The sequence below is a fragment of the Elaeis guineensis genome, chromosome 7 (genome assembly GCF_000442705.2).
Source record: "Elaeis guineensis isolate ETL-2024a chromosome 7, EG11, whole genome shotgun sequence".
Lineage (NCBI taxonomy): Eukaryota > Viridiplantae > Streptophyta > Magnoliopsida > Arecales > Arecaceae > Elaeis > Elaeis guineensis.
Window position 1 is genome coordinate 80,156,098 of NC_025999.2, and position 15,082 is coordinate 80,171,179.

The 15,082-nt window shown below is 38.1% G+C and overlaps 1 protein-coding gene across 1 annotated transcript; it reads left to right on the top strand.

The window, feature by feature from the left end:
• The first annotated feature begins 630 nt into the window (after positions 1 to 630).
• On the top strand, positions 631 to 14,233 carry LOC105048893 (uncharacterized). Its single transcript, XM_010928376.4, is given in 4 exon segments — positions 631 to 1,993; positions 1,996 to 2,210; positions 4,638 to 4,981; positions 13,708 to 14,233. Coding segments are annotated over 2 exon segments (1,365 nt in total). The 5' UTR covers positions 631 to 690; the 3' UTR covers positions 2,058 to 2,210; positions 4,638 to 4,981; positions 13,708 to 14,233.
• The last annotated feature ends 849 nt before the right edge of the window (positions 14,234 to 15,082 follow it).

Here is a 15,082-nt window from a genome sequence, read left to right on the forward strand (position 1 = left end):
ATTAAATAGTATAAGAGTTGAAAACCATAGGATATAACAAACTAAAGTTTTAATAATAGTATAAATAATAAATATAAATATTTTTTTTTAAGAAGTCAATTATCTTCTAAATTAAGAAAAGAAATTGACTAAAAATCTTGAACAATTAAGTATATATCTTATAGACTTCTACATAATCAATTATGATCTTTCTCACGATTGTTAACAATATTTTTTTATCTATTATTACTATAATTATCATAATCATCAAAGTTTATATATCATCAAATCAAAATTAAGATAAATATTTTTGACATCCGTATCTATTCGAAGCTACCAAGTCTTAGAAGAAAAATTATCTTTGCCTCCGGCTCTATATAGATCGGTTAAAATCCCATTAAGGTTAGGTTGAGTATAGCAAATTGATAGTATAATTTTTTTTTAAAAAAAAATCCTTGCTAATTTGTGGATGTATTTACTCGAGAATAATATAATATTTTTGATTTTACTAAAAGGTCCGTTTGATTTGTAAATTTTTTAAATTTTTATAAATCACTAAATCATACGTAATTATTTCCTGAAACGGAAAAGGATCAGGAATATTAATAACTCCATATCAAAGGCGATGAATTGCAGATTTTGTATATGACTTGGAATGATGTGCCCGGTGCCGGTAGCTTCCATTGCACTTCATTCCGAGCACCCAACCCGATGCTCCGCTCGCTCTCTGGTCCGCTCCTCTCCTTCCGCCGCCGCCCGTCCCCCTGCTTCCTCCTCCGCCCCCTCTCCACCGCCGCCTCGCTGCCTCGCCGCCACCCGACGGCGAAAGACGCCTACTTCGCCGTGGTCCACCACATCGCGGGCATCGTCCGGCGCGACTTCTACCTGGAGCGCACCCTGAACCGCCTCCGCCTCCCCCCTCCCACGCCAGACCTTGTCATCCGCGTCATTCGCGCCACCGCCCCCGCCACCCCCCTCCCCGCCCTCCGCTTCTTCTCCTGGGCTCGCTCCCGCCCCTCCTACCGTCCCTCCGCCGCCGAGTTCGACGCCCTCCTCCTCCCCATCGCCCGCGCCCGCCTATGGCCCCACCTCTGGTCCCTTGCCGCCGACATGCGAGCCCTCTCCCTTCCTCTTTCGCCGGACTCGTTTGCCGCCGTCATCGACGCCTACGGCCGCGCCGCCCTCCCCGACCTAGCCGTCGAGGTCTTCAACCGCCTCCCCCGCTTCTCATGCCCCCAGACCACCGCCGTCTACAACGCCCTCCTCTCTGCCCTCTGCCGCGCTGGCAACTTTCACGGCGCCTACGCCCTCCTCCGCCGCATGGCCCGCAAGAACGTGTCCCCAGACCGCCAGACCTTCGCCATCCTCGTCGATGCATGGTGTGCCGCTGGCAAGTTCCGCGAAGCCCAGGACATGCTCGAGGAAATGTCCCAGAGAGGCTTCAAGCCCCCGGTCCGCGGCCGCGACCTCCTCATCGACGGCCTCGTTCGCGCTGGCTATCTCGAGTCAGCTAAGGACATGGTCCTTCGGATGACGAAAGAAGGGATCTTGCCGGATGTTTCCACCTTTAATTCCCTTCTGGAGGCTCTCTGCAAATCGGGTGAGGTCGATTTCTGCGTGGGGGTTCTCCAGGATGCGAGCGATTTGGGACTCTGCCCGGATGTCTCTACGTACAAGATACTGATCCCGGCTGTCTCCAAGATGGGCAAGATCGAGGAGGCTTTTAGGCTATTCTACAGTGCAGTTGATGATGGGCACAAGCCGTTCCCGAGCTTATATGCGGCAATTATCAAGGGCTTGTGCAAGGCAGGGAGGTTTGCTGATGCATTCAGCTTTTTCAGTGATATGAAGGTGAAGGGGCACCCGCCAAACCGGCCAGTGTACACAATGCTGGTAAAGATGTGCGTGAGGGGAGGGAGGTATGTGGAGGCCGCCAACTATCTGGTGGAGATGACGGAGATGGGACTGGTGCCGATGGTGCAGAACTTTGATATGGTGGTTGATGGGTTAAAGCATGTGGGAAGCATGACCTTGCAAAGAGGATGGAGCACTTGGAGGTCTCGCTGAGGGGTGACTGACTTTTGATTGTTAATTGGGATTTGTTTATTCAAGGAAAAAAAAAATTATGATCCACCATTGAATTCTTTCATTTATATGTTAAATCTGATGAGCCTGGTATGCGTCACAATACTTCATCTGCAAATGATGGTTACTTTCACGAATCTGTTTAGGTAAGAGCTGCTTTTTTCCCTTTTTCCCCCTGACCCCCGGATATCCTCTTGTATGTTCACCATGTGTACTATCATTGAGTAATGTAGATGTTATTTTTGACTAGGATCAAGCACTATAAGTTGATCAAATGAGTGGATACTATATTGGTAGATAAAATTTTGTATTTCAACCTTGACTAGGATCAAGTGGTTGTATTGAACAGATTTCTAACCTAACAAATTTATGAATGATTTGCCAATTGCTCATGATACTATAATAGTTGTTATCATTTTCAATTTTGAGGCATATTTATAAATTCTTTAGTTATCACATGGTATCTAAGTGATCCTAAAGTCCCAATGTATGTGTGCTCCCAAATGCTAAGTTTTACATATCTCTTTGGGTCACAAAAATTTATTCGGTTATATATGCAATTATCTCCCTAACTAGGTAATGGATAAAAGAAGAGATACAAAGTGATCATAGAAGAGAAAGACAAGATCATATGGATGAAAAGAGGGAGGAAAGGTGTGAAATACCATAATCATAGAGATATGCAGAAAAATCCACCTAGAGCATAAGCTTTTTATTCAACTCAGAAATATTGCAAAACTCTTCCTTCACAACCTTGCAATGCTGCTTATAAAGGGAAGAACAGAGTAACTCGAAAAAATTTAGAGCATTGTATTTAAATCTATTCCTGCTTGACCCAAAACCTATTTCTAAACTTGTGTGCTTCACCAAGAGGAGTACATGTGTATGACTTAAATAAGCAATAATTATGATGTCTTACATATGAAAACAGACCCAAATTTGTTTTCAGTAATTGATATTAAAATGCTAATTTCATTCCTATGCATTCTATTTCCATGTCCTTCCCATTCTGACTCCAGTGCAGATGATTTTGGATGTGCTAGAAAGGTTACTATATGGGCTTGACAATGATATTAAGCTCATCTTTAAGGATACATTTGGTCACTTGGAAAAGGCTTTGGTAAACTGAAGTTTTTAGAAAATGGAGTTCTCTAGGTCTTTGGATGGTGGGAAAACTAAAATAATACATAAGCTAGTTTTTCCAAATTTTGAGTTTTTTTTTTTTTTTTGGAAAACATTTTTCTTTCCTTTTTCACATTGTCCCAAACAATCACACCCTCAATGCAAAGCATTCTTTTCTCAGTAAAGCAATTTTTGATAATTATAATCTGAGGATAGACTGCACCATGCTTTAATAACTAGTCCCAAGGTTTAAACTGCCCTTCCACTGCCCCATGCTTTTATTTGCTTAAAGCTAGATTTCATCATAATCTTTGTTGCACAGGACTCATCCTTGAGCCAATTGATCTTTTTAAGTTAGTCACATGTTGATGCATGATGTAAGGGTTTTTGAAGGTTCGATTTTTTTCCTAGAAAGTAAGAACTATAAAGGATTTTGTCAAACAAAGTTGTTGATGCCCATTTTGCTTGTATTTGTTGCACTCTATAAGTCCATATGATGAAGGTTGTTACACATGCATGTGACCTGGATGATACCATTATCCTTTGTGCCACGTAGGTTGCATTAGCTACAAGTATGACTATTTCAAGGAGAATATGCATATAATTTGTGAGTTGCGTTAGCTACAAGTATGACTATTTAAGGAGAATATGCATAGAATTTGTGAGAAACGTTACTTAAGTGCCACTAATACAAGACTTGCCAACCTTTGAGGTTCTGCAACTGTTTGTCAAGGAGAATATATGTGGCAATTACAAGAAATGTTAGATTTAAGCGTTGATGGCATGGGATGTGCCAGACAATGGCTGGCATGATATGAAATGTGTCATGCTGTTCTAACATGCATTCATGCCATGCTAAGGCAATTTTTTTTGTTCTTAAAAAAGGTGGAGTTAAGAGCCTTTTTTTATTTTTTATATAGGACTTAATATGTGCCTTCCTGACCCAAAGCCTTAAGCTGATATGGGCCTGACATGAGCCAACAGTCATAGTCAGAACATACCTAATGTCAATAGAGAACAAAGAACTTAGCTCAACAATATGATGTGACCATTGTCGTGTCCTTTGTACCTAACTTTGATAGCTTGTGAGGAGTTTAAAACTTAAAATTTTGACAAAGATAATTTGACAATGAATTCTTTGATGCAGTATTTCTTAATCAATGTTTATTATTTGCCAAATAGCCTGCTTCCCGACAATAAGGGATATTAATGCATAATATACTACGTTTGACATCCTGGATTCAATTTTTTCTTTATGGCATGAATTGTTGAACTTAAGTGATTCAACATCATACACCTCAACCATATAACAACTCATTAGCTCTCCCTTAATGCCTTTTTGTGGAAGCTTTTCATTGACTTGTAGTAATCTGCCTTATCTGTGGACACTGTTTTATGCCTGATTTCGCAATAACTAAAGCATCATAAGTTCAAACACTTCCCCTTTTCAGCTTTTTTGGTGATATGAAGGTGAAAGTGCACCAATTGAACCAACGGACACAAAGTTGGTGAAAGGTGTGCATGCAGGGAGGAAGGTATGGTGGCAGACGGTGAACTGTTGAAGCATTGCAGAACAACGATCTTGCAAGGGGGATGAAGCAGTATGGGCAACTGACTGACTGATTGTTGAATGGGATTTGTTTATATGAGGAAAGAAAATTGTAATTTGCCGGGAAATTCATTCATCTGTAAGGTTACTCTGATGAGGCTGGTATCGCATGCTGTGTTCTTGGCATCACTTGTGATGCAAAACTTCATCTACAGTTGATGGGTTAGCTTTGCCAAATCTGTTCAGGTATAATCTGCCTTTCACAACTATGTTGTTTTTATACTCATCACCATGCATCTATGTTAGGTAGGTAAGAACTTTTTCCCGGACTTGGAGAATGTGACGAACTTGATTGCAGTTTTATTTTTTCCATGTTTCAAAAGGTTGAATTGTGCAAATTTCTAGCCTAACAAAGTATGAATGGTTAACCAATTGCTTATGCTTGTGACATATATGTATGACCTTTTTATTTCTTGTTTTATTCCTTTATGAGACATAATCTCAGCAGAAATCTAAAACTACTCATTATTCTTTTCAAATATTAATAAATTCGGGAGTTATCACATAGCATCTAAGTGATACTAATGTTCCATCCTAAATAAATAGTTAAGTTTTGTGCATCTCATTGGGTTGTGTGGTCTAGAATCTATTCCATTCATGGTATTCCATACTGGTCCGAACCGGTTGGTACACCCTGTACCATACTGTATCGGCAGGGAACCGGTTCGGTTCAGGCCGGTTTTTCGGAAAATAGTTGGAACCGACCGAACCGGGTTCGGTATGGTATGGCCGAACCATCCGATACCGGACGGTTTGGTCTGGTATGGAGTGTATGGCACCGGTATGGTGCAGTTTTTTTTCTTTCTTTTTTTTTTTTTTGGCCATTGGATGGATTTTTTTTGATTTTTTTATTGCGGTACGGTATGGTATAGTACGATACCGTACCGGCCAGCAATCGGTATGGATTGCAATATCGAGTCTGCGAATCTTGATTCCATTGTTTTTGACGTGAAAATTGCCCAACTCTGTACTAAATGATGTAAAAAGAAAGACTAAATTGTTTAAAGAGAGAAAGAGACGTAAAAGGAAGGAAAAGTGCGAGACATCAAAGCTTTAAAAGATGTGGAAAAATTATCTAAAGCCTAAGCTTTGCTCAACTCAGAGATTATTGTCAAAACTCTGCTTTTACAATCATGTGATGCTTCTTTGAGAGAACTACATATCTGTGACCTAAACAAGCAAGAGTTAAAAGTTGTCCTTATGGATGAACTTACTTTTGTGTATGATGACCAATATTAACATGCTAATTTCATCATAATGGCTGTTGTTTCATTATCTTTCTCATTTGGACTCCAAAGCTGAATGATTTCAGATATGCCAGAAAGCATATTCCATGTGCATTTACAAGTGATGCTAGGCTTGTCTTTAAATTCAAATATTCATTTTTGTTGAAGCAATCTTTCAACAAATATTATCCAAGGATGCTACTACATCTTTTCCTAAACTGGTTTCAAGGGCTGCTTCACCCTTTCAGCTTCACCATGCCTTTATCTTTCTTTGATCCTGATTGCATCATGTACTTGTTGCATAATATTCATCCTTGAGCAACTTAGCTTTGTGAAGCTAATCACATGTTAATTTCTAAGATAGGGTCCAAAATATGCAGTTTAGGTTTGAGTATGATCCATATATCAATCGTTCCCTTATTTCTAAGCTGTAAAATCAGGAATTATGGACTTGTTGAACCATGTAGTTCATTCTGGCTTTGTTTGTATTTGTTGCTTTCAACAAGTTGATAGGATGAGGATTCTAAAACCTGCCTGTAACCTGGATGAAAGAGTTGTTATCTTGGTGGTGTCAGGTTGGTACCATAATGTGTGAACCATTTATAGGAAACATCATGACATATGTGATGGCCATAGATAACTCAATTAACAATTTGATGTGACCGTTTCCTTGCCCTTTACATGCAACCACAATAGCTTGTAGCAACCTTGATCACACATGTTTCACCAGTTATTCTTGGTAATGAGGTCAACAGGTGCAATATTTTCTGATCTACCATTGTTCATCACCAAATCATTTGCTTCCCCCTAATTGTACAATTCATAATATACTCTCTCACCAAATTTTAGCTTGTATGGAATGAATAGTTGAATTTAAGTGATTCATTCCTCATTCATCTCAATAGAGCAACACCTACTTGGAAGCTTTCCCTTGACATGCAGTGACAACCATTATATTATGGACACTCAAAATGTTGTGACTCCTTTCACTATAATGAAAGCATCACATGTTCAAGTACTTGCCATTTTGAACTTGTACTTTGATGACTGTTTAAGGAGGAATCAGGATAGATGGTGTGGGGCATCAATGAAGGTTTTCTTCAATGACACATCTATTTTATTTGTGTTGAAGTTTTCTAGAAATATGATAAACATTTTTTATGTTTGAAACTCAAAATTAGCCATGGCATCCCCATAGATTTCTTTAAATTTAGAAGCACTCTGGCTATTGACTCATCTCCTATTCATATTGGTTGCTTTCCTACCCTCGAATCATTTCACAAGGTTTTCATTTGTTCATGGTATTTACCCTTTGATGCATGCAACAATATTTCTGCATGTGGTGGAGGACTTTGCGAGTGAGGTATTGAGGTAGTATAAATTGGATTAAGACGGAAAAAAAAATCATTTCATCATACTTCAGTTTCTACAGTACCTTTTAAGTAATCTGCAAAGGTTATGAACTAGGAAAGTGTTATATCTCTTTTTTCTCTCAGAGAAACAAAGTATTGTAGTCACGATTGGAGTTTTTTCATTTCAACGTTCTTTCAATTTTACTTTTAAGATTGTAGTACTTGGTCATTTCTGTTATTCACTAGTTTGCACCCTAATTTTTGACCCTTCTTCTAGGTATAACCTTTTTCAGTGTCTTATTTCTTGTTAGACAAATCATATGTTGTACAGTCAGATCAGAAGCAATTCTCCATTTTTTTCTTTACTCGTATGTGGTTGACATGGCTTTCCTATGGTATCTGATTGTATTGAAGGCCTGTTCAAGATTTGCCTTACCGGTCAATACCAGAAACTATACCAGATTACTATACCATACCAATACTAAACTGGTGCGCAGTTTCGTACCATACCAATACTCAGTACGCCTCGTCATCTCATACCATACTGCATACCGATACTGTAATAGGATGGTACCAGTACAAGGTCCGTACCGAGATGGTGAATCTTGATTTAGATTAAGATGATTTTTATTCATCATTGTCACCCGAGTCTTTTCGATCAAATATGGGATTGTCTACACAACATGACTCAATTTTGAGAAGGCTTAATAGGTTGAACACGTTTGTAACCAATTCTCAACTAGATGTCAACACGATAGAAAATATTGTCAAAGCAAAACTAGGCAAGAGAGTGGCTTGTCATGTGTATGGCAAGTTGGTGGTTAGGGAGATCTACTCCATCAGTCATAGTTTAATTTCATGCAACCAAGGAGCAACCCTTCAGAATTCCTCTGGACTTGCAAAGGATATAGAAGAAGGGGGAAGATGATAACTTTTGATGAAGTTGTTTGCATCTCAAAAGCACAAATAAGCTAAAGAACCAAATGAAAAGCAGCCTCATAGAAAAGATCTTTAGTTAAATTCAAAAAATATCACAATGATTGCAGCAAGAGTATAACAAAGACTTTTTTTATCCTGTTGACAACATCCTTGCCTTGCTTGAGCTGGCTTTATGGCTTCTTTGCTGATCATCCTATTAAGCGCTAAATTTATTATAGTACAAGGATTTCCTTCTCCTTTATCATTACTTCCGTCTGTTTTATGTTTGGCTCCTTTTTCCAATCCATTCCATACATGCCTGTGTGCCTTTCCTATTTGGAGCCTCCTTATTGTTCTAGAACCTAAACACACGATTTCCAGCATAATCCCATCACTTTGCTCTTGGTGCATCTCTTATGCTTCCTTGTTTCTCACCCTGTTTTTCCTAATTTTGTTGCATCCACCTGAATATCCTCATGCCTGCACATAATTAAAAATAGAAAAGAAAAAAAAGAAAAAAATAGAAAGACATGTTGAGAGGAAAAATAGAAAAATAGAAAAATAATTATACTATTTTTCAAAAAAATAGAAACATCAAAGTATTGAGAAAACATGTTGGGAAAGATTTTTGGAGAAATGATGTCATCTTTTCAGAGAAGAAAAATGATATTATTATTATATTACTACAACAACTCCTAGATCACACTAGACACTAGCCTTAAGCAAGCAAGCTTTACCCCATTTCTATGAGGTATGCCTGATTAAGCAAGATATGATCCTTCAAAATTTGAAAACTTGTTCTGTAGCTTTTTGAGTTAATTGTGTTTTAATCCTCTGGGAATAGGTACTTCAACTCTCATGGACACAACTTTGACCAATGGAGGGACTTGCCACAATCCATTAACCTAATAGGCATATAAGACCTTCTACTTTACCACTTATTAGCTTTACCTCTTGGCTTTAGGGAGCCACTCTTTGAGGCTCCTCTAGACCTGAAAAGACTGCAAACAGAGAGGCATCAGGAAAGTTTGATTTTGGGATTTGCAATCATCTGTTTGGCACGTTGTTTAAGTCTAAAAGCCAACATATCCTCATCAATTACTGTGGTATGCTTGAAGTTGGAATGGGTAAAAGTGCCTGGTTAGGATTAGATAAAAACATGTTAACCCAAATAAAAAAAAAATTCATCTGCTCTACTCTTAACAATGTCATGCTTATGAATTAGAGGTAAGAACCTGCATTTTCAGAAAAATAAAATCATATGGCAAGTCAACCATTACATGGTCAATGATCATAATTCCTTTTTTACTTCCCTTTATTATTATGTTTACTAGAATTTCTCTGAAGAACTATAATTAAAATCCTACCAGCATAATAAAAGGATCCACTATTGAAAAAATCAAAAAGATAACAGAGGTCATAAAAGCAAAAGTTGTTTATGCCAAAAAAGGAACAGAGCAAATTATTTTTGAGGAAAAATAGTTGTTTTCTTTTAGGCAAAATAGATTTAAGATATATTTAGAAAGAAGAATTGAAGAGCTTAGATTTTGAGAAAATTTATGATTCTATCATATGAAGAGATAGAACCAAAGACATGGTTATCGCAAAAATACCCAAAATAGCACCAACAGCTTGACTTTTTTAACAAATTACCACCCAAGGTAGCAGAAGGAGAAGTAACACATAATAAAAGAGATTTGCAAGGAGATGAACAATGTGACATCAAGGTAGAAAATTTGCTTACAATTCTAATACCATAGATATTCTTTTTGCTAAACAAGCTTTTCCTCCATCATTTCTGCGTGATGATATGTGACATAAAGTTTATAGGAAATGAAAGGCTGAAGGGAGGAGGATAGGCTTGAATTGAAGTAGTGTGGAGGGTGGAATCCGAGTAACATGGAAAAAGGGGTTTGGGTTTAGGGCTGTTGGAGAAGAGCAGGGGGACAGTGGAGGGGAGAAAGGAGAGGAGAGGGTGGAGGTGGTGCGGCAATGGTGTTATTAGAGAGGAGGGTGGGATCTAGATAGTGTGGTAGAAGGTGACTGGGTTTAGAGATAGTGAAGAGGGGGGGGGGTGTTAGGGTGCAGGGTGGATAGAAGGTGGTGATGTCAGTGGCACTGATAGTAACAAAGAGGATTTGGATCCAGATGGTTTAGAGAAAGAGGATCAATGAATTGGGGTGGGAGGGGGTTCAGTTTAAAATCTCAAGGGGTGGGAGAGGTTCTAGTTTAAAATCTCAACTTGTTTTTCTATGAAAGGTAAAAGCAAGATTCTTTTATTCACTTGTTGGAAAAACCATTAGAGTTTTGAAAACAGAATTCCAAAATAGTAGTGCATGTTTTTTGTCTTGATTTTCATATTTTTTTATTTTTTTTAAAAAAATGAAAGAGCAAAAGCAATGCCAAACATTTGCCCTTGGCTAAGAAACAGCTATAAGCAATCTTTCGTATATCTCAGAATAAAGATGAATGTTGTTTGTTCCGTTTTGAGATATAGATGTTGGTCTTTAAGAATGAAGATTGCAAGTACAATAAATTACAATCATCAACCTGTATCTAATCTATTTGGTGTTGGCTTTGTCAGTCCTTCTTTGCCAATCATTCCTAGTAGCAACTTTTTTTGACTATTTGGCTCAACTTTTGTCCATCTTATGTTAGGTCTAAACCTCTTCTTTCTGGACCCCACAGCACAACTCTTAGCTCCTTCGTGTCCTTAGGGCCTCGTTATGTTAGATGTATGTTTTAAAAGCCAATCTAACCGACACATTATATTATTCTAGGACATAAATTTATACTTAACACATTTATTTATTAATAAATTGGGTAATTTTTATACCATTCTTGTTATGCATCCTTGAATCGTCCAAGAAAGTAATAAAGTGGTGACATATATTTTCAAAAGTTGAGAATTTGAGATGTGTCATTGATGGTTAATTTCTAGATTACTCCTGACCAATGGATTATCATGGAGACGGTGATTGATCCGGTGAGGTTGGTGCACGGATTACTTTCTTTGGGATAGACGAGTATTGGGTCTACAGTGTAAGGATACTGAGCGACAGTGTAGGTGGTTGTTAGAGAACAACGGTACTGAGCATGATTAAAATGAGAAGTCATTTGGATGTCTACTTACTCGTCAGTGACTTTCTCGATACTGTAGTTATGTGAATAGTTCTTCGACCTGCAGTGCCTCGGCTATTCATGGTAAGGTTGCTGTAGTTTAACTGCACATTTTCTTGATTTTCTAGTCATTAGGATCCTTGCGGTATATGTTGGCTACAGTAGGTTCGTTGTAGGAGTAGGATGTGTACCTAGATGGGATTTATCGATTTTAGTAGTAATAGAGTAGTCCTATGTGATTTATAAAACTAAGTTCTTAAGATCGTGGCCACGACGATGTGATTGATGGAAAAGGATTTTTATGAGAAATCACAAGTTGAATTCGAGCTAATTAAATCTTACATATGACGGACGATGGGATTTGACGAGTTTTCCATAAGTTCCATCTTGTCAGGACTCACGATAGAAAAACTGAATTACATGTTAACTGCACCTAGAGGTTCAGACTTTCCATTATACTGGCTTGTCACTACATGCTGCTAGGCATTACTGGTAGATTGTGAGTTTCACGAAAATTTATTGACAGTCAATAATTCTCATTGGTAAGTTAGAATTGTTCTAATCTATTGAAAGGGTTTCAATGATATCCATGATGAAAATCATGATATGTCTCAGTACCACACAGAATAGAATCTACGGGATCACATACAAAAGAGATTTTGACTTGATCGAATAATCAAATTATGAATTTGATTCAAAGATGAACCCAATTATCAATTTAATTGATGATTGGAATAAGTTGTAAGAGTTATAAGAGAGGACTTGCTAAGGATTAGTGAGTTAGAGGAAGAACAATAAGCAATTGTTGTTGAATTAATCATTAATTATTTGATTTGATCATTAATTAATGATTGGGCTTTGTACAAATTAAATAGGATTTAATTTGGTTCAAATTGGGTCTATTCCTAGTCAAATTAAGATTTGACTTAACCTAATTCAAATTGGTTAGGAACCAATACAAATAGAGTTGGAGAGGAGTTTCCAGTTGGACTGGGACTCTCTCTCCTCTCACACGCCACAAAGAGGGAGCGCCGCCCATATAGAAGCAAGGGGCCGACACCCCTCCTTCATGGGGCGTGCATGTAATAAAAGGAGGGAGAGAGGGCACTACCAAGTGTTGCGCGCCCCCTCTAGGCTTCTCTTTCCTCTCTTTTCCTTGTCTCCTTATCCAAATAGAATTCAAGATTTGAATTTGATTCAAATCTTTAAAATCTGAATTTGATTCAAATTGATGCCATAGTTGGATAAGGAATTGGGGTCTATAAATAGGACCTAGTAGAGAGTATGCCCTAATAATAATTCAATCAAGAGATCCATCTGGCCTCTCGCTTGCAACCCACCCTCCTCTCTTTCTTGCTGCTGCCCAACAAGAAGAGAGTGTTCTTCCTCCTCTTCCTTCCTCTAGTTTGTCATCTTTTTCACTTTCTTGAGAAGAAAAAGAAGGAGAAATCATATTTGATTTGAAGGGAGAAAGATTTGCAAGGGAGCTAGCACCCCGGTGATCTTCAGAGTTTTCTGATCAAGATCAGTCCTGTGTGATGTGGATATCTGTAAAGGCCGGATGTTTGTGTGGCTCAAAGAAACCTTAAGAGGCATCCACGGTTTTCTGATCGCGGTGAAGATATACCTGCGCAAAGATAAAATTTCAGATTTTAATTAAATAGATCTAAAGTTTGCATATGTGATGGTTTCTGGGTATGAGATATGATCTCTATGCACGCTTGTTAGATTAAATCTAATTAGATTTAAATTATTTAAATCTGAAATCTATTATTCTGCTGTGCATAAATAAAAATTTTGAAATTCAGCATGTATGCAGATCGCCATAGGATGGCGTTTCCTTCACGCTGGACATGTGCTTGACATGCCGATATGGTTTGACTGAGTTGTTCACCACTTCTCTGTCAACTACAAGCTATTTGTAAGATGTTCTCTTAGCTGACTTGTAGCATCAAAACCTGGATGAAGGGCAGTCCGAGTGATCAGAAGGGAAATAATTTTGTTAATAATGTCTTACTTTTCTCGACATCGATATTTAAGTTACCTAAAAGGGATCTATTTCTGCCCTATCTGCTGTCAATATGACAGAAACACATTTGAGATTAAGAATTCCATGTAAAATTTATATGGTATTCTTTATAGATATTCTTACAGACATCAGGTTTAACTAAGCATGGTTTTTTGTAATGAAAGATCTTTTATACTTTTACAGTAGTTCATTGACAAGTTTGACATCATTGTATTCTTTATTTCTGATTTCTTTATTGACTGGTTACTCTCTTGTTTGTAAGTTTAGTTTGACGTGTCAATTTGATGGAGAATGGTGGAGCAACTGACACGTAATAAACACATTACCGAGCATTGGGAGATCCTAAGTTCTTTGGTAATGCATTGAGCATGGAAGATCAAAGCCAGCCACTAACAAAATCAAACCAAGCTGATTCACAAGTTTAACTTGCACATGCAGTCAGTACTGAACTAGCACAGAAGTTCCAGATGAAAGCTACTCTGGTCAGACAGAAAGGAAAGGCTAGTTGGCTTGGTTGCTGATATGATCGTTTAATTGGCAAAATTGATAGCTCTGTTGGTAAATTCTAATATGGATGACTCTGTTTCTGGCCTCATGGAGTGGATGTGAGATCTTACAATGGGACCGTATTCACTGCCCTCTAAGGTCCCTAATCAATAATTATTCAACCTTTTTCAACCTTTGTTTATTATTAAAGCTGGATATGATTCTGGTTTGTGCAAGAAAGATCTTCTAATGAACCACGTCAAGCATCTCTTTCTTATATGATAAAATGTTGCATCAAGATTATTTTTATTGTTATTGAATCAGATGGTGTCCGGCCTAATAACATTTCAGAAAGTTGCAAATTTCTGAGAATTTAACAGTGTTTGAGTCTTGGAAGTAGGGCAGTTCTATTATTTCGAAGCATAGTTATGGTCTCTTCAATACTCATTCTGTAGCATTATAATCCTAGGTTTCTTTCAGATCATATTGAGGAAGTTAGTGACCTTGATATGTTCTAACAAATAATTTGTTATTTGAATTACTTCCGTCAGTATATAGCTAGATGTTGCACAATATAACTTGAAATATAGCAGACAAAACTGCTACCAAATTTCAATTTGTATTTTAGGTTTGTGAATGATAATTATTTGCTGCTGCCCTAGCCCAGGTTGGGGTTGGAGGTTTACGCGTGTTTGCTGAAAATCCAGAAGTGGGGCAGCAGCTGTGTTCGGTGCTTCAGGTTTGTATCTTTAGGCTCCCTGATTTTAAGCATTAGGAAAGGACATCCCCACGCCCCTAATCTCTTCACAAATGCTGTCTAATTTGAATTGATTTTGAGGGTCCTGCACATGTTGGGAGGAGATGCTTATTCGAAACAAGTAGGGTTCACTGTAGGAATAGCATTTCATTCTGGCACCTGAGAAAGGTTATATTTGATAGAACCTGGGTACATGATGTAAAAAAGACGTCTCCAGCTGTGGAATTGTTTGTGGCACAATTTTTTGGGGGGACAAGATGATACTGGATTTATTGTAGAGGATGAAATATGAGCCTACACTGTAAGAGTGACAAACTTTTAGATGATAAATCCTTCAAGAAGAGAAATAGATATTATTTCGAGGCGTACCAAAAGTAGAATTTCTTGCGAATCATAAAT